The sequence below is a fragment of the Platalea leucorodia genome (assembly GCF_965183815.1).
Source record: "Platalea leucorodia genome assembly, chromosome: 5".
Lineage (NCBI taxonomy): Eukaryota > Metazoa > Chordata > Aves > Pelecaniformes > Threskiornithidae > Platalea > Platalea leucorodia.
The window spans coordinates 80,541,084-80,562,891 of NC_138827.1; the positions used below are offsets into that span (position 1 = coordinate 80,541,084).

Consider the following 21,808-nt stretch of genomic DNA (forward strand, 5'->3'; position numbering starts at 1 on the left):
TCCTCAGCTGCTCCTGCTGAAGTTTCCCTCACCTATAATTTCTCGACTATACTGTGTGGTGCAGAAAAAGCTTTAAAAATTTGCATCCAATCTTGCTTTTGGTTGTGCATTAATCCTACCCAGATGGCAGCTGATGTCACTGTTAGCAATCCATTTCTTCTCTCCCAAACAATATAGTTAGAATTTTATAGTAGTTACCTGTCAAATCTTACAGATGAGTTCTTACATAAGAATTCTCCCATGCCAAACAGCTCATTTTGTACTGGATGCTTGGACTAGTTGAAAGAGTAGTATAAATCACAGCTTAACTATGAGCAATCTCAATGTTCACATGCTCTTGATTTGACAAAATTAATTTGAAAAAATGGATTCAGCTAGTAGGAAATTGCTATGAAAGGGGAGCAGCTATTTAAAGAACTTCACGTGAAGTTCACAGCAGTCCTGGCTGTTTTTTACATCCCTCCCCGGAGCAGGGGGTACCACAACTCGGGTCATCACTTCCTCAATGTTGCTGAAGTACCAGATGTTGGACCTACCGTTTAAGTAATCTAGACTACCAATGTGCAAAATGTCCTTTTTTTCTGAAGCTGGCATACGGATTGGGTTGTCCCATATAATAACAGCTATGGGTACTGATCTCACCTGGAGATTGTTCAGTGCGAAACCACATAGAAAAATGAGATACAGTAACATCTAAATGCTTTGGCTGAATTAAGTTTAAATTAAAATTAGATGAGAGACTATGCAAATATAACTGTAAAATAGCAAGCCTTTCTGGTAGGAGGCAGCTCTTTCAAAGATACCTTAGGAGAGCGACAGAAATTAAAATCACTATTACTGGGAGTTAAAAGGGGAGGTTATCTTCAAAACGAGCCTAGAAACAGGATAGAAAGTTGCCAGTTAGGTTGGTACAGGAGGGAGCTAATTTAAGTTTAATTAAGGAAGGATCACATGCCACCTCCAAATTTTAGGATTCTTTTTTCATGTGAAAAGATTGCAAAAAGTTGCCTAAATATGTCAAGAAATGCTACTGTCATGCAGTTGTATGGGGGGAACCTTACTCAGTCCTATTTTGGAATGAATAAAAATAAGCTGCATAGTATTTTCTAGGGAGAGGATCTTACACTTGGAAGTGTTTAAAAAATATCAGAGCTACAATTTTGTTTTTCAGATGTTTAGGAGGGGGTATTAATTTGGGAACGTAAATATGTTGCGAGCAAGTAGCTTTAGAAAGTAACTTATCTTTTCATCTAATTAGTGAACTATAGCACTAACATTACAAGTTGGTCATATTGCTCTTACAAATAAGAACTACAATACCAAGCTATTTTGTAATACTTGATTTTATGTTGCATTTCCCAGTGACTAAAAGCTAATGATTCTGTCACATCTAAACAATTACATTTGAAAGTCAGAACCTTACAAACACTTCAGTGTTGCACACAACTCTGCATTTCAGCAATCCCTCTACAAGAATCATCAACATCTTGGCAGGCTCAGGGGTGAAGAAGATAGGTATAAAATACTTTCCTCAAGCTCATTTTATCCTATAGCGATAAAGCTGCCTTCTACGGTACAAGATGCAAGGTGTACAAGCCTTACCCTTGCTCCCTGCTCCACTGCATGGTGTAGAGGCCTCCCGTGGGCACCGTTGTCTTCTGCTGGCAGAGCTCTGCAGTTAGGCCTGGCATGGCACTGCCTTAGGCACACCATTATTCTGCCTAGTTAATACATAGTTATTGTTTTATTCATTTGCTCTGCACAAATAGGTTTTGGATTATTGGAATTAACTTTTCACAGAGCTGCGATCTGTGGATTTTACAGTCCAGGGGGGAGGGCAATCACCAGTGAGAAGTCTGGATATGGAAGTTTGCCCAGCGTGCGTTCCAGCTTCATACCTATTACACATACCAATGTTCATTTGGTATCTCTCATACTTTTTGAGTGTGTCCACATTTTAAAATTCCCCAGCATGGGAACTCTGTGGAAAACAGTCTGTGATGACCATGTGACAACCATCCTGGACTCCTCTATACCTTAGCACAAATTGGCATCTTGCTCTGTGAAATCCAGAAGGTAATTAAGAAGGTAACCCACTGACAAGGGTAGGCAGTGTAAAATCTGTCAAGGGGCAGGACTAGCATCCTGCAGAACAGGGCACAGAGAGGACCAAAAAACCAGCATAAATTAGGGAAACAGAAACCCTCTACCCACACTAGCAGAGCTGGGACTAAACGTGGAGCAGGAATCCCTCCACACAAGCTCCCAGCTTCTGTCCATCACAGCATGATGAGCTACCAAGTCAGGTGGCAATTTGCCCATTCGGCACAGTTACACATGTGTATTCCTTCCTTCCACTCACCTGTACCACAGGAGACTCCGTCACCAGCTTTTAGCTCTTCTAAAGCAGCACAGACCTCCTGTCGACTTCTTCCGAGAACCACCGTGTTTCTTGCACAGAGGGACCTTTACAGACTTAAAGGCAGTACATAAAAAAATTCTTGCTTTTTTTTCACATTATCGTGAGCCATTTTCTGCACACAGTGGCTGTCCTTTGTGCTATGTAAGTTGAGGGGTATATGTGGAATAGGAAGGAAAAGACATTACACTGGACAAATACAACTGGACAAATTCCCACGTAATTAAATCTCTTAATAAATCTCTTCAATAAGCAAGAATTTAAATACCATATTAAATGCATTACAAGATTCTGTGTATATCTTATCATAGAGACATATTAACAACTACAGTAATTAATTCTTTACACACAATGCAAATCCCCAGGTTTACTTCTCTTCTAGAGGCAAAACTTCAACAGATGTGTGGAGATTCCTATATAACCAGTATTTCTGTTATGAGAACTACGTTGCCTCAATTTTCTGCTGAAGTTGTAAGAATGTTTTCATTCATCCCATTTATAAGTACTTCCTCATCATATTTTAATTCTGCATCAGAGCCTGCCTGACAATGGTATTTTGTTAGCTTTACTTTGGTGAGTGTATGAAAGCAATTCCAGCTTGGTGCATTGCTACACATAGATAGCTCCTTGTTTAAAAAACCAAAACCAAACCCAAACCCAAACCCCTTTACCCCTCTTCCTTTTAACAGTAGTGAAAAAAACATAGAATCCTATCATAAATAAGCAAGCAGATCTAGTCTGCTCTAATGGTAGAGGTCTGAAAGATGCAGCTTCCTTGGCAAAACCAAGAGCCGCAGCTTTTTCTCAGGAGAACCACTGTACAAGTAACCCTCTTCTCTCACTTCCAGAAGTGGTTAGCAGGTGGTGTTTTGCTGACTGACAGTTTAGCTTGAAACATCTGAATGAACATCTACTTTTAAGAAACTCTGACCTCCTAGACTGAAAAAAGACAGGTTTTCCAAAGTGGGTCCAGCTGGACATTCAGAAATAACTAACATTCAAAATTTTACTTTTGAAATCCTAGCAAAATATCTTTTTTGAATAAAAATACTTTAATTTGTATAGAGAGAACTTATCCTTCTATTACTTACTGTTAGAAACAGTTTCATACAACAAATAACATAAAATACTGCAGTGATGAACTCAGCAAAGACATACTTGGATCTGCTCTAAAAATGCTGGAGTCTGCAGTGTTGGTAATCTTTGAGCTAAAACAAAGGAAAACATTGTTTGCATTTCATAGAAAAGAGAAGAAAAACGACACTACATTCCTAATACTTATGTTTATTATGAAAGTGTCTCCAAATCAAAATAGCCCACAATACTGATTGGTTCCAGAGATTTTTCCATATTAAAAAAAAACCAAACAAAACAAAACCAACCGAGTTAAACACAAAATAACTCCCAAAGTTCTACACAACAGCTATACATGAAAGGACTTCTAGCTAGCACATCACTGTGTCTGGGACAGTGGAGTTCCTGCACATCACTGCATTTCTGAAAGAGTTGCTCAAGCACAGGATTGTAATGAAAACACAGGTGAAATACTGTCATCTGCCTCACCCTGACTTGCAACAGCTAGTCAACATGCACAGTACGGTATGAAAGCTTGTGTATGAAAGTTAAACCCCGGGACTGCAGAAGCTGAAGCTCAACAGAAGCCAGAAAATGTGTTTTGTTGCACAAATAGTTTTAGGTCATTTAAGACAGTAATTTTGGTCTTTTGTCTGATGTGTGATCATTGACACGGCTCCAAAACATCATTTCATAGTATTTCCTACATTTTTTTAATTGATAGCAATTTCAAAGATTGAGAATTGTGTACAGACACACTCAAACACTGTGTTTTCATTGCAACTACAATCAGAAATCTTTACTATGTAAAGGCTATACATGTACGCCACTCTTCCAAACTTCCACTAGTGCTTTTTAAAAAGAAAAGAAAAAAAGAATAAGGTTGTTTTATTGAAGTTCCCATTAGGTCCCTGTTCCAAATCAAAACCAGTCAAAACAAGTAACACAAACTGGTTTTGCTTTATGGTTTAAAGGCAACTGTAGTTTGCAGAACACTGAAGTTAGGCCTAAGAGGGTCTACATTACAGGAAGGGTAAAAAGTATTCAATAGCTCCTCTCGCACAAATGTCACAAGAAGTAGGAGACATACAAAAATGAGTTGTAGCAAAGAGATTAAAAAAATACCAAAGCATCAACTGTAGAAAACCAATGGTAACCCATATATCTCTGAGAATACAGAAGGCTGCAGTAATGAGAAGATGAATGAAACAGGCATTAGAATACGCTACATAAAACACACGCGGTGTCTAAATCAACCCGTGTAGATCATCATTGACATTTGCTGCAGGGTAATGGCTTTTGCTGTTGTGTCCTGTTCAGAACCAGAAAGTGATTTTCACTCAAAACAGATACAGATTTAAGACAGAAATCATTTCACTGTAAGCAAAGCTTTAGTGCATGTACTTGGGTCTCAGAAAGAGGATTTGGCATTGGCAATCACACAGAATGGTCACAGGCTGAAACAGGAGCATCTGAAGCTGCGACACCTGTTCCAGTTCTGCTGGAATCATTAAATAAATAACATATAGAAAAAACTACAAAATGGCAAAAAGGAAACATCATGGGACACTTTGGTATTTTAGAACTAGCGCTATTTAACACTGATCAAGATCCAAAAGATTCCAATGTCCACTCTCGTTGTTTGATCAGATATTTCTACCATTTTCTGCCATGTTTGTTTCTAGGGTTTTATGAAAAAAAACCCCACCATATATTTTTCTTTTGGTACAAAATATGCCAACATGGAAAACAGTAAACAAAAGGAGACCTGAATCTTATTTTGCTATATTCTGGGCTGGCTAGGGAGAGAAGACAAATTCTTACTATTTACTAATAAACTCTACATATCATTTCCTCATTTTTCTACTTCAACATCTCAACCACTGTGTCGTGTACTGTACTATAAAAAGGGAGCACAGAAGTTGAAGACAAATAGGTTATAGAGTACAAACCCTCATTTCTAAAATGACTAAAATGACAATTCTACAAAAGGTACGAATATACAGAACCTTTTAAGATCTCACATTTACCATGAGCCATGCGAATCATTTCAATCCATTTTCTGCAATATGTCTGATTATCCTCTAAATATTTGATGGCCTCCAAAAGCACCTTGCAAAGCTCTTCAGCAGAGAAGCAAACAAATTAAAATAAAAAAGGAAATAGTTGCATGACATTCTCTCTGCGGAGTGGAAGATGAAGCCAAAGTTTTGACATCCATTGGTTAAAGCAATGAATCAAACCACACTGCCAAGTATGATCACTAAAACATTGGTCCTTCCCACTAAAGACAGAAAAAATTGTGTAAATTTTTAATTTCCATCAAAAAAATTGTAGCTTGAAAGTTTAGTGATTGTTCAGCAAAGTTTAGCGAAGTTCTCAATGCTTCTGCTCTCTTATCCCATTTCCGCAAATGTGTCATTTGAATCTCTCATCTCACCTATTTTCCAGACATATCTGTATTAGATTTATTCTAGGCTGCTAAGAATGGACTCCAAAAAGCCAGGTTTATATGAGATAAGTCAGTCACTGGGCGTCAGCTGAACCATGGTAATTGTGTTCATGCTTTAGTGCACCATAGATGCAACTGAATTTAAATCTCAAAGGAAGAGCTTCAATCCAAGTTGCATTATTTAACAGTGGGGGTACACTAAAAGCATACGCAGCTGGCGATGGTGAATCATCTCAAGGGTTGTAGCCTTGACGGTACATCTGAATCAACACTATACAGCACAGCTGGGGAGGACCAACAGAGACCAAAGGTCTCCTGCCTGCCTCTTGCACAGGGACTGTTTTTGGGAACTGCTCTCTGGCCTGATATCAACAACATTACAGTACTATTGTATGTTCTGTATGTTGTGTACGTTGATAGTTCAGAGCAATATTCTGTCCCCATGTAAGACAAAATATTTTGCCAGAATGCCATTTTTGTAACCATCTTTGCAAAAGAGAAATGGTCCAGTGGAGGTAGTAATCAACACCACGAAAGAGGTGTGTTTAAACCCATGACCATCTCAGCGGGTCAGATTTCAGAAATTATAATGTTCATTCAATATATCCCAGGACAGTTTTGTTTTAAAATCTTGGTATCATCTTGACAGTAATTATGAAACAACTGCCACTTCAAATGCTGTGATGGGACACTTTCTATTGCAATCGGTGTATTTTCACATGTATAACCTGCCCTGCAGATAACTCTATGATGAAATCAGAGGCACAGGAGACAGATGAGAAAAATTAGAGGCAGAAAAGCTTTTGCGGGAGAAGAAGATTTAAATAAGACTCCCTTGCTCCCTCAGATATATTCATGGACATATAAGCTAGGCAGCTGCTGAATTACAAGGTTACTTGGCCTTTTCAAAAGATGCTCTGTGGATAGTAAAACTGACAGCTCTTCTACAATTTATTATTTTTCAGTTTTCTTACCTTTATGATCTACTAAGTGGAGGTACTATTTCCATTCACTACATTCTGCCCTTACTTTTAGCGTATTTTTTGCTAACACACAAGGGTCCCTAAGGATAATAAAGGTTTCAGAAGTTTTCAAGACTGACCAGAATAGGACAAACCTCATTTTTCAAAAGAAAGAAGCAGCAACACAACTTTCTTCAATGGAGTCTGTATAAAATAGAGCCTTTAAACATGTTTTATGGCATCAGAAACCATCTATATTTTGCGATTTGCATAGGTTGGAGGAATCAGAAATATTTCCTGGCTAAGAGTTCCAGCTGAACATGGCACTCCAATCCTTTTGTATATAGAAGACAGACTTTTTTTTTCCTGGTTTGTTCCTTCCTTTTTTTTTCTCCTGTTTTGTTTTTTTTCCTTCCTTTTTTTTAAATATATCTAAGTCTTTGGTCTATAAGCACATTGGTTCTGTGTGCACATACACAATACTGTTGAACAGTAGGTTGCATAGTCTGTTACCCAAGAACCTTGCCTACTTTTGGCACTGCCGTCACATACCACAGAAAAGTGTCCTGTAAGAGTTGTATGATCCTTAGCATCCTACAACAAACTTTGATCTAAAGACTGGAAGAAGTGTGTATATAATGTTAAAAAAGATGTTTATTTTGGGTGTTACTTTGTCTTCTTTGGGACACAGTTTGTAAATCTTGGATGAAAACAGAGAGCAAAATTATTTTATAAACACCCTTAATTTTATTTCTAGAGGTGATGAAATACTGCTGAGTGCTCAAAGTTTGCTGTGAATTGTTAAGTGAATTTTGCTGAATTTTTCATGCACTTAAAATAAACTGCTTCTAGTAACGTATGACATTCTGCCTTCTCTCTCTTCAGCTGACTAAGAAAGTGGCAATAATTATAAGAATGATACCTAGACTGAACTGTGTCCGAGGAAGCAATGAACTTTTCATCTGCTGTTTTTTCCATTACACCCCTGCTCTCATCCATCTGAATATGCAAGAACAGTTTCAGGAGTGAGGTGTGGATTCACAATGGTGCACTTGAACAAACACCTTTCAACATGAAATCTCTGCAAAATGCTAGAATCTGTAGAGGTCAAAAATTGCAAGGCAAAAAAAAAAAAAAAAAAAAAGTGAGAATGGGTTTATCCTAACTGTTGACATCAATGCTTTTGGGTATTTGCACAACTAAACAAGTCTACTTCTAATGCAATTAACCACCAAATTGAATTTTAAATTATGCTAAAATAATATCCCACAATTACCACAGTTTTTTTTTCCCGAATTGCTAATTGACCACATTACCTACTATTTCAAATATCAATCCAGTGTTTTAAAACTTTATGTTGGAGGAACTGCCACTGTGATTTGTTAGGCAATTTCAAAACCAGCACTTTAAAACACAAAGAGAGCAAAAATATCTGAAGCAGATCTAGAATCTATAAAGCTATGTTCTATCTTACTGTAAGTAACAAATCAAGCAACTATTACTTATAGCAGACTCAGCAAAAGCAACAGGGATGGACAGAAGAGATCTGAGCGTGATGCTCTCTACCACTGAGAATCCCAAGAGATAAAGTTTGAGAATGGATATTCCCTTTTGTCCAGAAGTTCCCAAAAGAATACAAAATAAATAATATTTCAAAGACAGTACAAGTGAAAATACTGCTCCCATTGTGTCAGTTACATACACATACAGCATGCCTACGTATACAGAATGGTGTGTTGTCTTCATTCACAAACAGGAAATATGGCAGTGCACTATCAGAATGCTTTGATACTCCTAATTTTTTCTGATGCTGAGATATATGAAGAAACCGCATTCACAACTTATAATTTACTTCCAGTAGCAAACAGTTCATTCTGTTCGTGTCTCATGATTGAACTCAAGGATTAATGCTCCTCTGAGCAAGTGCCACCAGTAAGATACCCGTTTGTCCCATTGGCACCGCCGGTCCCATTAGTGGTGATAGTGCTGTGCGGGGTCTTTGAACGAGGTACTGTTTCTTCCTCATCTGAGCTTGACTCAATGTCACTTCGGTCATCCTTTGCTACCTGTAGAATTTGAAAAAGAAGCAAGCAGTAGGTGATTGTAAGGAAACAACTGAGCTTTTTGGTTCAAGCCAGAATCAGAGAATTCAAACATTTTTCAATTTGAGCTTTGAAGGCTATCTCGACTCTGGCACACTTCTCTGCCTTTGCTTGCCTGGCCTCACTTCAAACATGGACGCCTGTACACACACATGCCACATGCAAAGGCAGGCTGAGAACTTTGCACTGGCGCATTGAAGGTAGTATGTCAAAGTGAGGGCACAGTGCTCAAATCAAAGGGTTGTGCACACACTAAAGGAACCAACAATCCAAGCTCCCAAATTCAACCGAGCCCCTGTCCCTCTGCCCTCCTACTACAACTTTATTTCCTGTGCTTCCTTTGGGGTGCTTCTCTTTGACCTGATAATACAAAATAATCAATGCAACTTCCTCCCCCTCACCTCCCAACTATTCTCTAGAGGCCACATGGGCTGGCAGTAGGAGACAGGAGTACTGGCCGAAACATAAGTCACCGCACTAGGTAACTCCAGTCTGACTTCAGGCAAGTGGTGAGATCAGGGCTTGGAAACCGTGGACATAGTCCACTTCAGTCCCTATCACAGGAACCACAAACATACTTGAGCAGTTCAACTGTCTGTCCCATCATGTCACTGCAAAGCTGTTTCAGAAACAGACTGACCTTAATTGGTAGGGATTTCCTGCTAATTTCCAGCTGACTTCCTTCCTGCTGGTTTATACCCATTTACTGGGTAAATGTAGTTCCTTAGGTTAAGAACTCTGCTCTCCTCCTTTGCAGAGGTCTTTGAAGGTCATAGAGGAAGACCACTAAGTTTGAGACCTGAGTCCCTTCAGAATCCCTGAGGTGACTTTGCTTCACCCCATTCAGTGAGGTGCACCCAAAGCAAGTAAAAACATGAGGAATCCAACAACAGGCAGGTTAAGGAGAGCAAACAAGGGCAACAGAACAGAAAATCTTGCAAAGGAAAGGCCCTGCCTGCACTGTTTTTAATGGGATGTTTTTCCCAGGGAGGTGACAATGGCACTGCCAACATGTAGGATCATAGGCTAACTCAGGTCAGAAGAGACCTCAGGAAGTCTGTGCCCAACCTCCTGCTCAAAGCAGGGTCAGCTGTGGAATCAGGTAAGATCACGCAAAGCTCTACCCAGTCTGATCTTGAAAATCTGCAGAACTGGTAAGAGTGCATCAGATGAAGTAAAAAAAAAAAGGCATAAATGGAAAGAGGTCTGAAGTCTAAGCTACATGCAGCTTTAAAGATGCAGCTTTCCATGCCTGCTTCTACCCCTGTTTGTATAGCTGAGCTTCCTAATTCATTCAGAATCTATCAATGCTGTGCTGGTTGCCACACTGGGCAATTACAATTGACTTTACTATAGTGAACAGACGCAAAGGAGGCAAAACACGTGGCAAGTCTTTTTCACAAAGAAATCAAAACAATTAAAAAACAGGGCCACTGCATGTAATTTTTTGCTTACAGTAATCCTCCTCTACTCCAGAAAGCCCTCATGAGAATTCTGCTCTCCAGCTCTTGCCTCAGAAACAGCCATTTGCCCTTGGGGCTCCCAGTGTTGCTACCATCCTTGCAATATCGTAACACCTGAGTGACACTATTCTGCTTGGGAACAGAGAAAAAAGAAACAGACAGTTCCCATATACCTCCTAATAAGTGAAGCTTTTAATGTTAATGTCTAGCAAGCCTGCAACTCTGATACCCGTGAAAATGGACTTCAGCTGAGGTCAGAAATTTGATTCCATACTTACACAGCTTCAATTAACAGATTACTACAGTCTCTTTTATATAAAGGACTATATTAAAGCTGTTGAGGATACAGAAATATACTTAGAATTATCCTTTTATCAGACAGAAGAGAATGGGCCCAGTACAGGATACGGAGTGCCTGTGACCAACGTGAGAGCCGACCAGATGATCGAAAAATTTTGCATCATCTTACTTTCTCTTAATATATTAGATTCACTGCCAATTCTTCTGCCAGGGTCCTGCCCTGAAGCCAAACAATCAAAAGAAGATTCTGTGCTGCAGCCACTTCTATTAAACATGTAATCCGCTCTATTTTTAAAATGCAGCAACATACTAGGGTCTTTGCACTTAAAACCTGAGATGAATGCGACACATCTTGCAGAACTTAGTTCTCTTTGTTTATCCCCAAAAGAACCCACTGGAGTAATTTCTACAGAAGGAGTCTAGAAAATATATATCTAGGTTTATAAACTCCTAAGCATAACAGCGAATAAGAAATAGATGATCAGAATTAGTTACAAATTAAATTCCTTTATCAGCTGAGCTGTTCCAAAGATGGATACCATTAATACAAAAATAAAACAATAATTAAGGATGAAGATCTACTGTATGATAACTGTAACGTGTTGTGAAAACACTGTTTATTTTATGGCAGAAATGGAAAGAACGGGGTTGCAAGTGAGGAAGTAAGTTAAGATCTGAAGGAACAAGAATCCTCTGTGTATGCGTCATACATAGCATCTTTAATCTGGTTAATGTCTTACTGTGAGTGTCTAACTCTGCTCTCATACAATCTACATTTTCTCCTGTGCAATTGTTTGAATTACAAGGCAGAGGACTTAGGCTCTCAAGTACGCTTCCTGAATGGTGACAGAGCAGCTGCTTATCCTGCTGATATATATGTGTGTAAAAAAGGTTGTAACATAACAGCACCCACATACTACAGATAGAAGTGGGTTTGAATGGTATTAGGCAATGCATAGGCAAGAAGTAAAAATGGTCTTTAAAAATAGCCTTCATTGAAATATATAAATACAAACAATTGATAAAAATACTAAGCAGAAACTATAAATTAAAAAAAACCCCACAAACACCAGTATTGCACAGAATAAATCTTTTGCATAGTAAATTTAAAGAAACTTACATGCAAGGGGTTCCACTTCCCAGCCTTCCAGCACAGCACAAGGGAAAGGATAAACAAGCAGAGTAAGAAAAAGTACGAAGCACTCTTTGAAGTCACTGGTGTAATTCAGACAGGACAGCTGAAGCTAATAATCGCTAAAAGCAGAGGAGACTAAAGTGTGGCTTCCAGGCAAAATACAGGTCACGAATGCGCTGTCTTTCATACAGAGTGAGTGGCAGATTCTGGGCTCTGTCCAGTGCAAGGCTGAACTCTCCAGTACATTCACATAAAGCAATTTTCTGCAGAACAATCCCATTCACTTCGGGGATGGTTTCATGTCTAAAACATCTACTCACACGCTCTACTCTTTAAGGGCAAAAAGCCCTGTACTTTACATGATCTGTAAGCATTAGTTCTATCATCTAAATGTGAACACTGTATCTGCACAAGTGTAATGGGGCCAGCATTTCTGTGGATTATATCTTCCTGTCAAATATAACAATTGCAGCAAGACACTAAATTTTATTCCAAATGGTCTTTCTGTGGGAATCCTAGAAAGAAAGTACATAGCTCTTCACAGAACCTCATTAATACCAAAACCCAAAAGAGGCTGTGATTTGTAACTTTGCCACTAGCAAAGGCAGCAGAATTTCAACTTGTATCATTATTACTATCACTACAGGCTGGGAAATGAACACTTTGCTAACAACTACTACAAAGACAAAAAGCAGAACTGGCAGCCCCAAGAAAGCAGTTTGCTTGGGTTTTTTTAAATCCAATTTCCCTAATGTAGTTTGGTTCAGTGTACCAGATTATAAAAAAGAAGTGTGGAAGCACATGTAAATACAATCACTATAAAGAGTATATTAACTTCTCTGGCATTTGTTAGAAGGAATGGAAAAACATTTCCATGAAAGGGAAGAAAAGTTCACGTAAAACAACATGTGTCTTCAGTAACGTGTTATGGATTAGAAAGAAAAAGTAACCAAAAAGTCAGTGACTTCTGTATTGATATTGAAAAAGTTAAAATCCTAAACATGAAACAGAACCATGCTTTCTTACCTTGCCCTTTGAAATAGCTTTGTAGGCTGCCTTTATGATTAGGTAAGACCAAAAACAGTGCAGAATTTGAAGAATCACAAGCAGCACGTTGAAGACCCACAAGGCAGGAAAATTGCCCAGAGCTTCATACAGTTCAAACAATGTTGTGTTTAATATCCTAGAAGAAAAAGGGACAGAAAAATAATAACACTTTCCTTAAGCCAACAATCTAAAAGAAGTCTTTTTTAAATCAAGATGACAAGTACTTGATTAGAGGGGATCACCACAGACAGTTGGTTCTTAGAGTAATAACGACTCAGACTGAATCACAGAGATGTCTCCAGAGAGAAACAATATCAAAATGTTGCTTTCAGCGTTTAACTTAATTTCACAAGCATCACATATAGAAAACAAAGATCCTCAGTGTACATTTCTTCTCTTCTTTTATAAAGCTGGCAGGTGTTGGTTGTCTCGAATAACTCCTTCCCTGATTAATAACAAAGATTACTTTATTCCGTTTTTTTAAATAAAGCTCTTCCATCTCAACTGCCTCCTGTAGGGGTTTTGTACCTCCATATCAGCACAGGGTAAGAGTATGTATGAGGACTGTTATACTACAGTGCAAACCACATGCGGTACCATGTTCTTCAAACCATGTTCCCAGGCTGTGGCAGTGAGCTGCAACCTCTCCCACGTTACACAAGACAAACCTGTACCAAGAGCTGGGCAATGCTCCCTAGGTACTCCCAGCTGAAGCCTTCTCTCCCAAACCCAATCTCAAAGCTGATGCGTTTGTTTCAGTGTAGACAGCTATGGATGCCTTTGCCCTGTTGGTATCAGCAACGCGAGTGATATGCTATGTGGAACTGAAAACAGTCTGAGACTGTTCAATTAAAGTGAGACTTCAGCGGCATGTGAAACAATGGCACACGCGTGGCAGAATTCAGCCTCTTACAGGGTTTTCTAAGAATGGGGGGGTGCTTTGGCTGAGTGTCTCAACATAAACTCCTATTTAGTGGAAACCTCAGCACCAACAGGAATCCAAAGTCAAAATAACCAACCAGTCAAGGGGCTTAACCCTGGGTCTTGAACAGCCTGGGTGCCTGCACTAACCACTAAGGTACTGGGTAGCTCTGGTGGCCACTTTTTGCAGAAAATCCAATTTGTACACCACTTATGTGCAAGCAAGAGTGTAGTTTAGCAGTTACATAAAGGACAGGTGGACAATGGCGATACTTGGGGGTGGCAAGGGGTGAGAGACCTTATTGTGGCCTTTCAATCCTTAAAGGGGCTTATAAGAAAGATGGGGACAGGCTTTTTCATAGGGCCTGTTGTGATAGGACAAGGGGTAAAGGTTTTAAACTAAAAGAGGGTATACTTAGACTAGATAAGGAAGAAATTTTTTGCAATGAGGGTGGTGAAACACCGGAACAGGTTGCCCAGAGAGGTGACAGATGCCCCATCCCTGAAAACATTCAAGGTCAGGCTGAATCAGAGCAACCTGCTCTAGTTGAAGATGCCCCTGCTCGTTGCAGGGGGATTTTGGACTAGATGGTCTTTAAAGGTCCCTTCCAATCCAAACCATTCTATGATTCAATGATTCCATGAAATTCGGGCAGTTCTAGGCATTTGAACCAAGTTTTTGAGAATCAACACTTCAGGTGCAGGCAGTAACAGTGATGTTACAATATGACTTCTGAAGCTTTGTGAATGCAGCACTAATTATTCTCCCCAAATACAGATTTCAATCTGGACCTCAGCAAACAGCCTGAGAGCAGAGAGTGGACAACAGACAGTAGAAACAATAGCATTTTTGGAAAGAAATAATGGTCTATGAATTCCTATTCATTAGGGGGAGAAAAAGAAGGCAATATAAGGATTTGTCAACCTCCATATTTTCCACCCTGGTGTAAAAATGCATTAAAAAGTCCACTGGCTTTATGTTCTTTTTCTTTTTTTAAATTAACTGTCACCCGCTAGCCACTAGATGGCACATTTAATCAAGCAAACGACTGCACAGCTCTTGGGCTGCACCAGCTTTGTCTGAAAGCAGTAGATATAACTGAGGTCCTCTAAGGGTTTCAGAACAGCACAGCTCTCATTTGAAAAGTTAAGAGATACTGGGCTCAGCTTTTTAATAAGCAATCACATTTGTCACAATCCTTTCCAACAACATAAAAATCAGTAGTATTAATAAGAACTATGTACAGACAGCAAATCCAGAATACAACATTTAGTGGCAATGATTTATGTGTATAAACAGTATTGGTCAAAAATCAACCAGTGATTTCTAATACACTGGCCTTAATACTGTAGGACATTTCATAATAAATTTTCTACCTTTTTATTTTTGCCTTCTTACACAAAACTGCACATTTGCTTCGTAACTTATTGAATAGTGGATGTTTTATAACCTTACTATACAACTGTGTTTTTACACTGTCCTCTGTTTATGGAGCGAACATCAGAAAAAGAAACTGTTTTCCAGTTTGCAAAACCCCCACCGTATTATTGCTTCTGTCAGCTGAAACTCTTCAGTCCAGCTTTGTGTAATTTGTTCTGCCAATGGTAGCTCTACATGGCACAGCAATACCCCACTTCAAGGGGATGCTCTCACGCATATCAAAACACAGCTGTAGTCAGCACTGTTTTACTTCACCATACTTATTTCAGTTCTAACCACTCCATCAAATTCAAACTTGAAATCAACAACTCCTGTATGTAAAGCTACCATTGTTTACATCCAACTGTCTTTTTTTATGTCTAAAATTTTATATACTCCAGAACTGTAAATGCAGTTTCTACAGATTTCTGTTTATATCTTAATTCACTGGGCCAAATTCACCTCTGGGGACTTCCATAAGAGTCAAGTCAAAGAGGCAGATGGTCCGTTCCTGCAGAAGTCCAAAATATCAGGCAGACAGCATGGCCAAAAAGAGTGCTTCTGGTTCCAAAAGCAGTTTCACTGTGCAAATGACTCATCTATGTGTATTAGATATGGGAAATAAGCCTTCATTGAAAAAGCAGACTTCTTTCTAACATGCTCATGTCTGGCAAACTAAGGACAGGACTGGAACTCTCCATTAAAGCTGCACAAAAGATCTCACTAATTGCTCAGCAATGCTAAGAGGGGTCAGTGACCTGACGTGCAGGCTAGGTGTGCAGAGGGACCTCAGGCTATGTCTAAGCATGTAGGGCTGAGCAGAAGCTGAATGAAAAATACAGAAAACTATAGAAAGAATGGAGGAAAGCAAATAAACCTTCTCTCTCAGAATAAATCAATTATTTCATGTCAAAAGTCTGAAATGGGTGCAAAAATCATAAGGTTAGTGGGCAGAATACAGAGAGAAATTCTACTTGTAGAGACTGAGGAAGGAAGGGAGGGAAGAAAGGTTAGACAACTTTCCACCAATTCCACTGCTGAAAGGATTCAATGGAAGCATTTTAACCAATACACTGGAAAAAGCAGCATGAGAATGGATTACACAAGCAGAAAAGTGCCTATGGGATATATATGCAAATAAATCTTAGGTTCAGATACTCAAAAAGGTAGTCAGGCACTTAAATCTGCAAACATGCTTGCCGGAATTTTGCATAGCTCTCCAGCGGTTAAATCCCAGCTTTTCATAATGAATGGTGGAAACTTTGATTTTGGCTATCTGACTTGAAACAGCTGGACTTGATCTCACAGGGAGAAATTACGTTAAGCTGCAAGTGCTCTACCTCTCTGAAAACTCTGGTCAGCATTTCTCAAGTCTCTCCAATTTGAAACAAAATGTTAGCTTTGGCTTTCGAGGATAGGTTCTGGACTGTAGCAGTTTCCCTAAGGCCCTGAAAGATTTTGATAGCCGGACAAAACAACAGAATCTCATGGAAGGTATTCTTCTCTCTTCTCTCATTAAATACATCTCAAGTGTGGTTGTGCACCTGGCTGTGTGAAGCTGTCAGTTTAGCATTTTGAATTATGTCGTGTGGCTGATGAAGGCAAGTGAAAACAAATTCACCACTTAAGATCCAATCTACTCTTACAGAAATCTGTGGTAGACTTTCAGGAACGCTGCCACAATATCTGAACCACTGGGAGAGGTAATTCTGTATTTACTGTACTACCACTCTGATTGAACACTCAGAATACAATTAACACATTTTCAACAACTACTAAACAATCAGCTGCATCACATCAACAATAACACAGGTTTTTTCTTTACCATCTAACTCTTTATCTAGCCAGCTAAGCAGTACTTGGGAGGCTATCGGCAACAGGTCTATACACTGACTCAGATAAGATTACGCTCCCTCCCCTCAACTTAGTGGGCACAAGTCCAGGCTCTTGGATAGCAGTTACTAATTCTTGGCCAGTTGATCACTTGTCTTGCACCAGGGATGGAATGAGAAAAGGGAGACAAAGGAAGAGAGCTAAAGAAAGAGAGGGATGGGTGGAAGAGTAAAATGCTGATTTACATTTGTCTGAATATTGGCAAAAACGTCCTGTGTTTGATTCTGAAAGGATCCCAAGAGGAATGAAAGGAGGTGAGAAAGAAGGCCATGTGGAAAGAGTTGGCATTCTTCCAGACAGGCGGGAAATTAATGATAAACTCTGCAGAATGAAGCATAGCAGGGTGATGGGCACTATTATCACATCCAACAGGAGCAGAAACTGTGTGGCTGAAATGAGTGCTACTGCACATTGCGTTAAATTCTGCAGCACTGTCCAGTGACCAACATACTGCACATGCAACATGCTGAATGAGAGGCATGTTGTTACCACAGTGCAATAGCCAGAAGTCTCAAAGTATAACCAAGGACAGCAACACGATACCAGCTTGTCTAAATAATTCAAAATAAATGTCTTTATCGCCTTTACTAAGTGTATATTAGACAACAGTATTCTATATTGCACCATAACCAGCTGCACTGGGACATCTTTCAATACTGCATTTATTACACAGCAAATAGATAATGACATCTAGGTGGCCATTAATGAAATCCAGATCCTATTTAGTACAACTAATCGAACAATACTGCTGCCAGCAATGCTTCAAAGTTTCTGCTTTTTTGAATTTTTCCTTTAAAAAATAAAGAGTTGCATTTAGTTCTGCCTCAAAACATAGTAGTTTATTCTCCATTACACATGGTAAAAACTGACCAAGACCAGAGAACAGAGAGTCATGAGTCCTAAATTCTGCATTCAGCTGTTCTATTAACTTCTTATGTGATCCCAAAAATTTTCTCATTTCTTTACATAGTTTACTTTTTGTTAAAGATGGGCACAAGGTATTGGTACATCTTGTCTGCCACACAAAGATGCTGAGAGAATGAATTCATTAGCTTGTTTATAAAACACTATGGACTACTTGCTTAAAAGATCCCATAAAACTGACAGTGAAAAAAAAAAATCACTGAGATTCACAGACAAATGAAGAGGCAGTGGATTGTGAAAGCACACGTACGTGCACGTGTTGATCAGCCACAGGATGATAAATCAGCTACATTTCATCAGCAGTCAAGATTTATCTCTGGGATTTAGACCTTGATTCAAATCTAATACAACTTCACATCCCAGGCTGTCCTAGTTACTTATAATGACAATGCTAAGCTAACTTTACACAACAGGTGACCTGACACACAGATGATTCTGCATGAGAGACTTCAGATGAGTTACCCAACTTCTTACCTGAGAAGGGTATGAAATGATATGCAAAATAATCATTAAATTCAAGAAACTTTGGTCTATAGCACTTGCATGTCCTTGAGTTCTCAAGCAGCAGCAGCACAGTTAAATATTTAATTATAGCAAATTCAGTACATAAAGGGCTGTACTGCCAACTTCTTCCTCTTCTGAGTTTCAGCTCAGCCAGCTGCTGTTAGGACTGTGTCTATATCACTGTTCTGCTCTGAACAGATGCTTCTTAGGTCTTGCTGAGTGGAAGAACAAGCTGGTTTCCCTTTTCAGATCCTGCTGTCTCTTAGGTTTTCAGACCCCCAGAGTAGGATTTATGCTACTAATCAGTGCATGGCAAATATGAGGGGAGCAGCAGAGACCTACTGTGAACTGAGAAGTCAGATGAACCAGTCACCCAAACAGCATCAATGAAACAGGGAAAGAAGGACGGGGGGTGGGGGGGAGGGAGATGATATTTCAACAGCATCTCAGATGGATTCCTCAGATTTTTTTGGTTGGTGATGCTCATTACCCTCTTCTTTTAGACAGTAAGTTGATGAAAGAACTCGGCAAAATGCAGCAACAGAAGGGATATAAACTCTTGAGTCAGTATTCAGAGCAACATTAAATCCACACACTTCAATTTTATCAGTGAGCTCAGCATCATGTGGAGTTCTGCTCACCCATACCAGCCCCACATCAGAGGATTTCCTAACACAGTGCTAACACAAGCTCAGCTGCTGTAGAGATGGGTGGCTTCTGTTCTAATACTAATCGGGAACAATACCTCTTTGCAGAAATCACAGCCCTGCCACTGAGACTGTGTTATTTTAAGCCCTACGCAGATCAATAGGATTTCCAATTACTTAACTAAAATGATGGAACAGGCAGGAAATTATTCATGTTTGATGTACTGTAAAAGAGACCATTCTGATCAAGCTGTCACTGTCCTGGGTTCAGCTGTGCCTTTCTCTTCACTCAGTTCCTTCTCATCAACAGTTACTGCCCGTTAACTGATTTTGCAGCCACTGGTATGAATAATAGTATTTCCACTCTTGTAGATAGAAAAAAACCAAGAATACAAGGTCAGAGAAACCTTCAAAATCCAAGCTCAAATCTCAGGAGAGTCTTTCAATAGACATTAGGATATGGAGAGAACTCAAATTTCCGAACAGAATGTAATTATACTCAGCAAAATGTTATATCGGTAACGTGTTCTGGGAAAATGCTTGTGTAAAGGCCTGTGATCATAACACAGGCACAGAGAAACTACGTTATGCTAAGAATGACACTTCCAAGTCTGAAAATCTCCAGGCACACATAAAACTTTTATATGAGCAACAGAAAATACGTATCAAGATCCATTTGTCTAGGGTTCATGTTATTCTCCAAATAGGAATGGCATTTGTTGTAAACTATAGGAGGCCAGTTTCCAATCTTTGCAAAACAGAGTAGCAGAAAACAAAAAAGCCTTCCCCATGCCTCTTTCTGTTGACTAAAAATAAGTGCAGTACCTCTGCTCAAGGAATATTTCTTCCTCTTGTGTTTGGAGCCCACGCTGACACACTGCCTTGTGTTTAGGTATATGCCATGGCAGACATTTCAGGAGAAAAAGATTACCCAAACTTTCTGTAAATTCAGGTACTAAACAGAACTAGTTCAAAAGCCCACAAAACATCACAGAACAGCTGCAGCCAGTTCTCTGCCAGGTACTCAACGTCTTTCAGGTGGCTTACATATCATCAACAGTAGGGGTACCACACTCTGGATTCATTGGTCTAGTTCTGAGAACATGTCCCTAGAGTAATGGAATAATTTTAAAATCCATAAAGATCATGCAGCTTAAGGAAGTGTGGTGGCACAGTGTCTGCCAAGGACTCATCTTTCAAACAAATGACTCAAGTATTATGGTCCAGTTGTGGAAGAAATGCCAAAAGATGCAGATGGGGAGGGAAAAAAAAACCCTGCCGAAAACCCAATCAACTGTACCTTGGCCCCCACAAGCATCATAAGAATTTCCTCCACACCAAATCAGCCTTAAAACAGTTTTCAGTTTAATCCAATTTTCTTAATAATGATCTCTACCTTCGTAGCTATTATGGGTCAAACTCTGCCATTGTGCAACATAGACAAAAGCAACAGAACGTGCTCACTTACATAGGTGCTAGGATTCTCCCAAAGTGTTTAGCCACATTGAGCTCCTCCTAGCTGAGCACTAATGAGACCCTAGCTAGATCACGGCTGTTGATCATGGTGTTCAAAAGCCATTTACTATTTCAAGCTGCTAAGTTAGCTATCACACTCCCTTGCTTTTGTACAGCTATCATTTTTATGTCCCACATGCATCAGCAGCTTGTGGTGAGTGAGTAGCATTATTCTGCTTTTATACCAACTCTGTAGCACTACAAAATATGCTCCACTAACAGCAAACCCTGGTGCTACAGATACAGCCTCTAAGAGAAAAGGGGTTGAGAAGAGGTAGAATGTTTGCACATGCTCGAACTACCTACAGCCACCTAGACTGTCAGCATTCGTAGGGGCTGTCTGCGGTACTACTGTACCAGCGCAGCTCTCCCCTCCACAGAACAGGCAATGCATTTTGATGTATTGATTGTAAGATGTATTTTGGGGCAAAGTTTCCTCACATATCTGTCTCTTAGGAAAAAAACAGTCAAGCTTCGAATTCCCATGGTCGGCCTCTTTTATTCTCCCCTTCTTCCTGCAAGTGGTGCAGCTTCAGAGACTTGGAGAACTTCAGCTGACTACAAGGCAGCTTATACGGGAAGCTAACTACCACAGCAGAGGCAACCCTCAGTTCAGCCTCAGGTCATCCATACACTCCAGTCACCATGCCTTGCTGAGCTGATCTAAAAGTGGCTAACGTATCAGGCCACAGGAAAAAACACCAATGTTGTTTCCCTTCCCCTGGGACATTTACACTTATCAGAATAATTCTGAGCAAAAGAAGTGCCACAGCAATGGTTTCTGTCCTGTTTTCAATCAGAGCACAGGTTTTAGAAAGGACATATTTCATAATAAAAGGAGGAAAGTGAGAATGCTGATTGAACCGCCTATCCTTGACAAACAGAAAGCATTATTACAGTCACAGGGTACAGTCTGTAGAAACTAGAAATGAGGATAAGAATCAGCTTTGGAAGTCTGATGAAATCTTTTTTCATATAATTTTTTCCTGTTGTGATCACATGAAAATCTTAAAAATGGAAACACTGAGCA

General features: G+C 39.5%; 1 protein-coding gene across 1 annotated transcript in view; it reads right to left on the reverse strand.

The window, feature by feature from the left end:
• Positions 1-8,811: 8,811 nt before the first annotated feature.
• The window catches only part of CERS6 (ceramide synthase 6), a gene marked incomplete at both ends in the record, with an annotated part of 127,997 nt that continues 115,000 nt past the window's right edge, over positions 8,812-21,808 (reverse strand). Inside the window, 3 exons of the mRNA XM_082311768.1 lie at positions 8,812-8,973; positions 11,893-11,916; positions 12,934-13,090. Of these exons, the coding sequence (XP_082167894.1) occupies positions 8,812-8,973; positions 11,893-11,916; positions 12,934-13,090 (343 nt within the window). The remainder of the gene's footprint in view (positions 8,974-11,892; positions 11,917-12,933; positions 13,091-21,808) is intronic.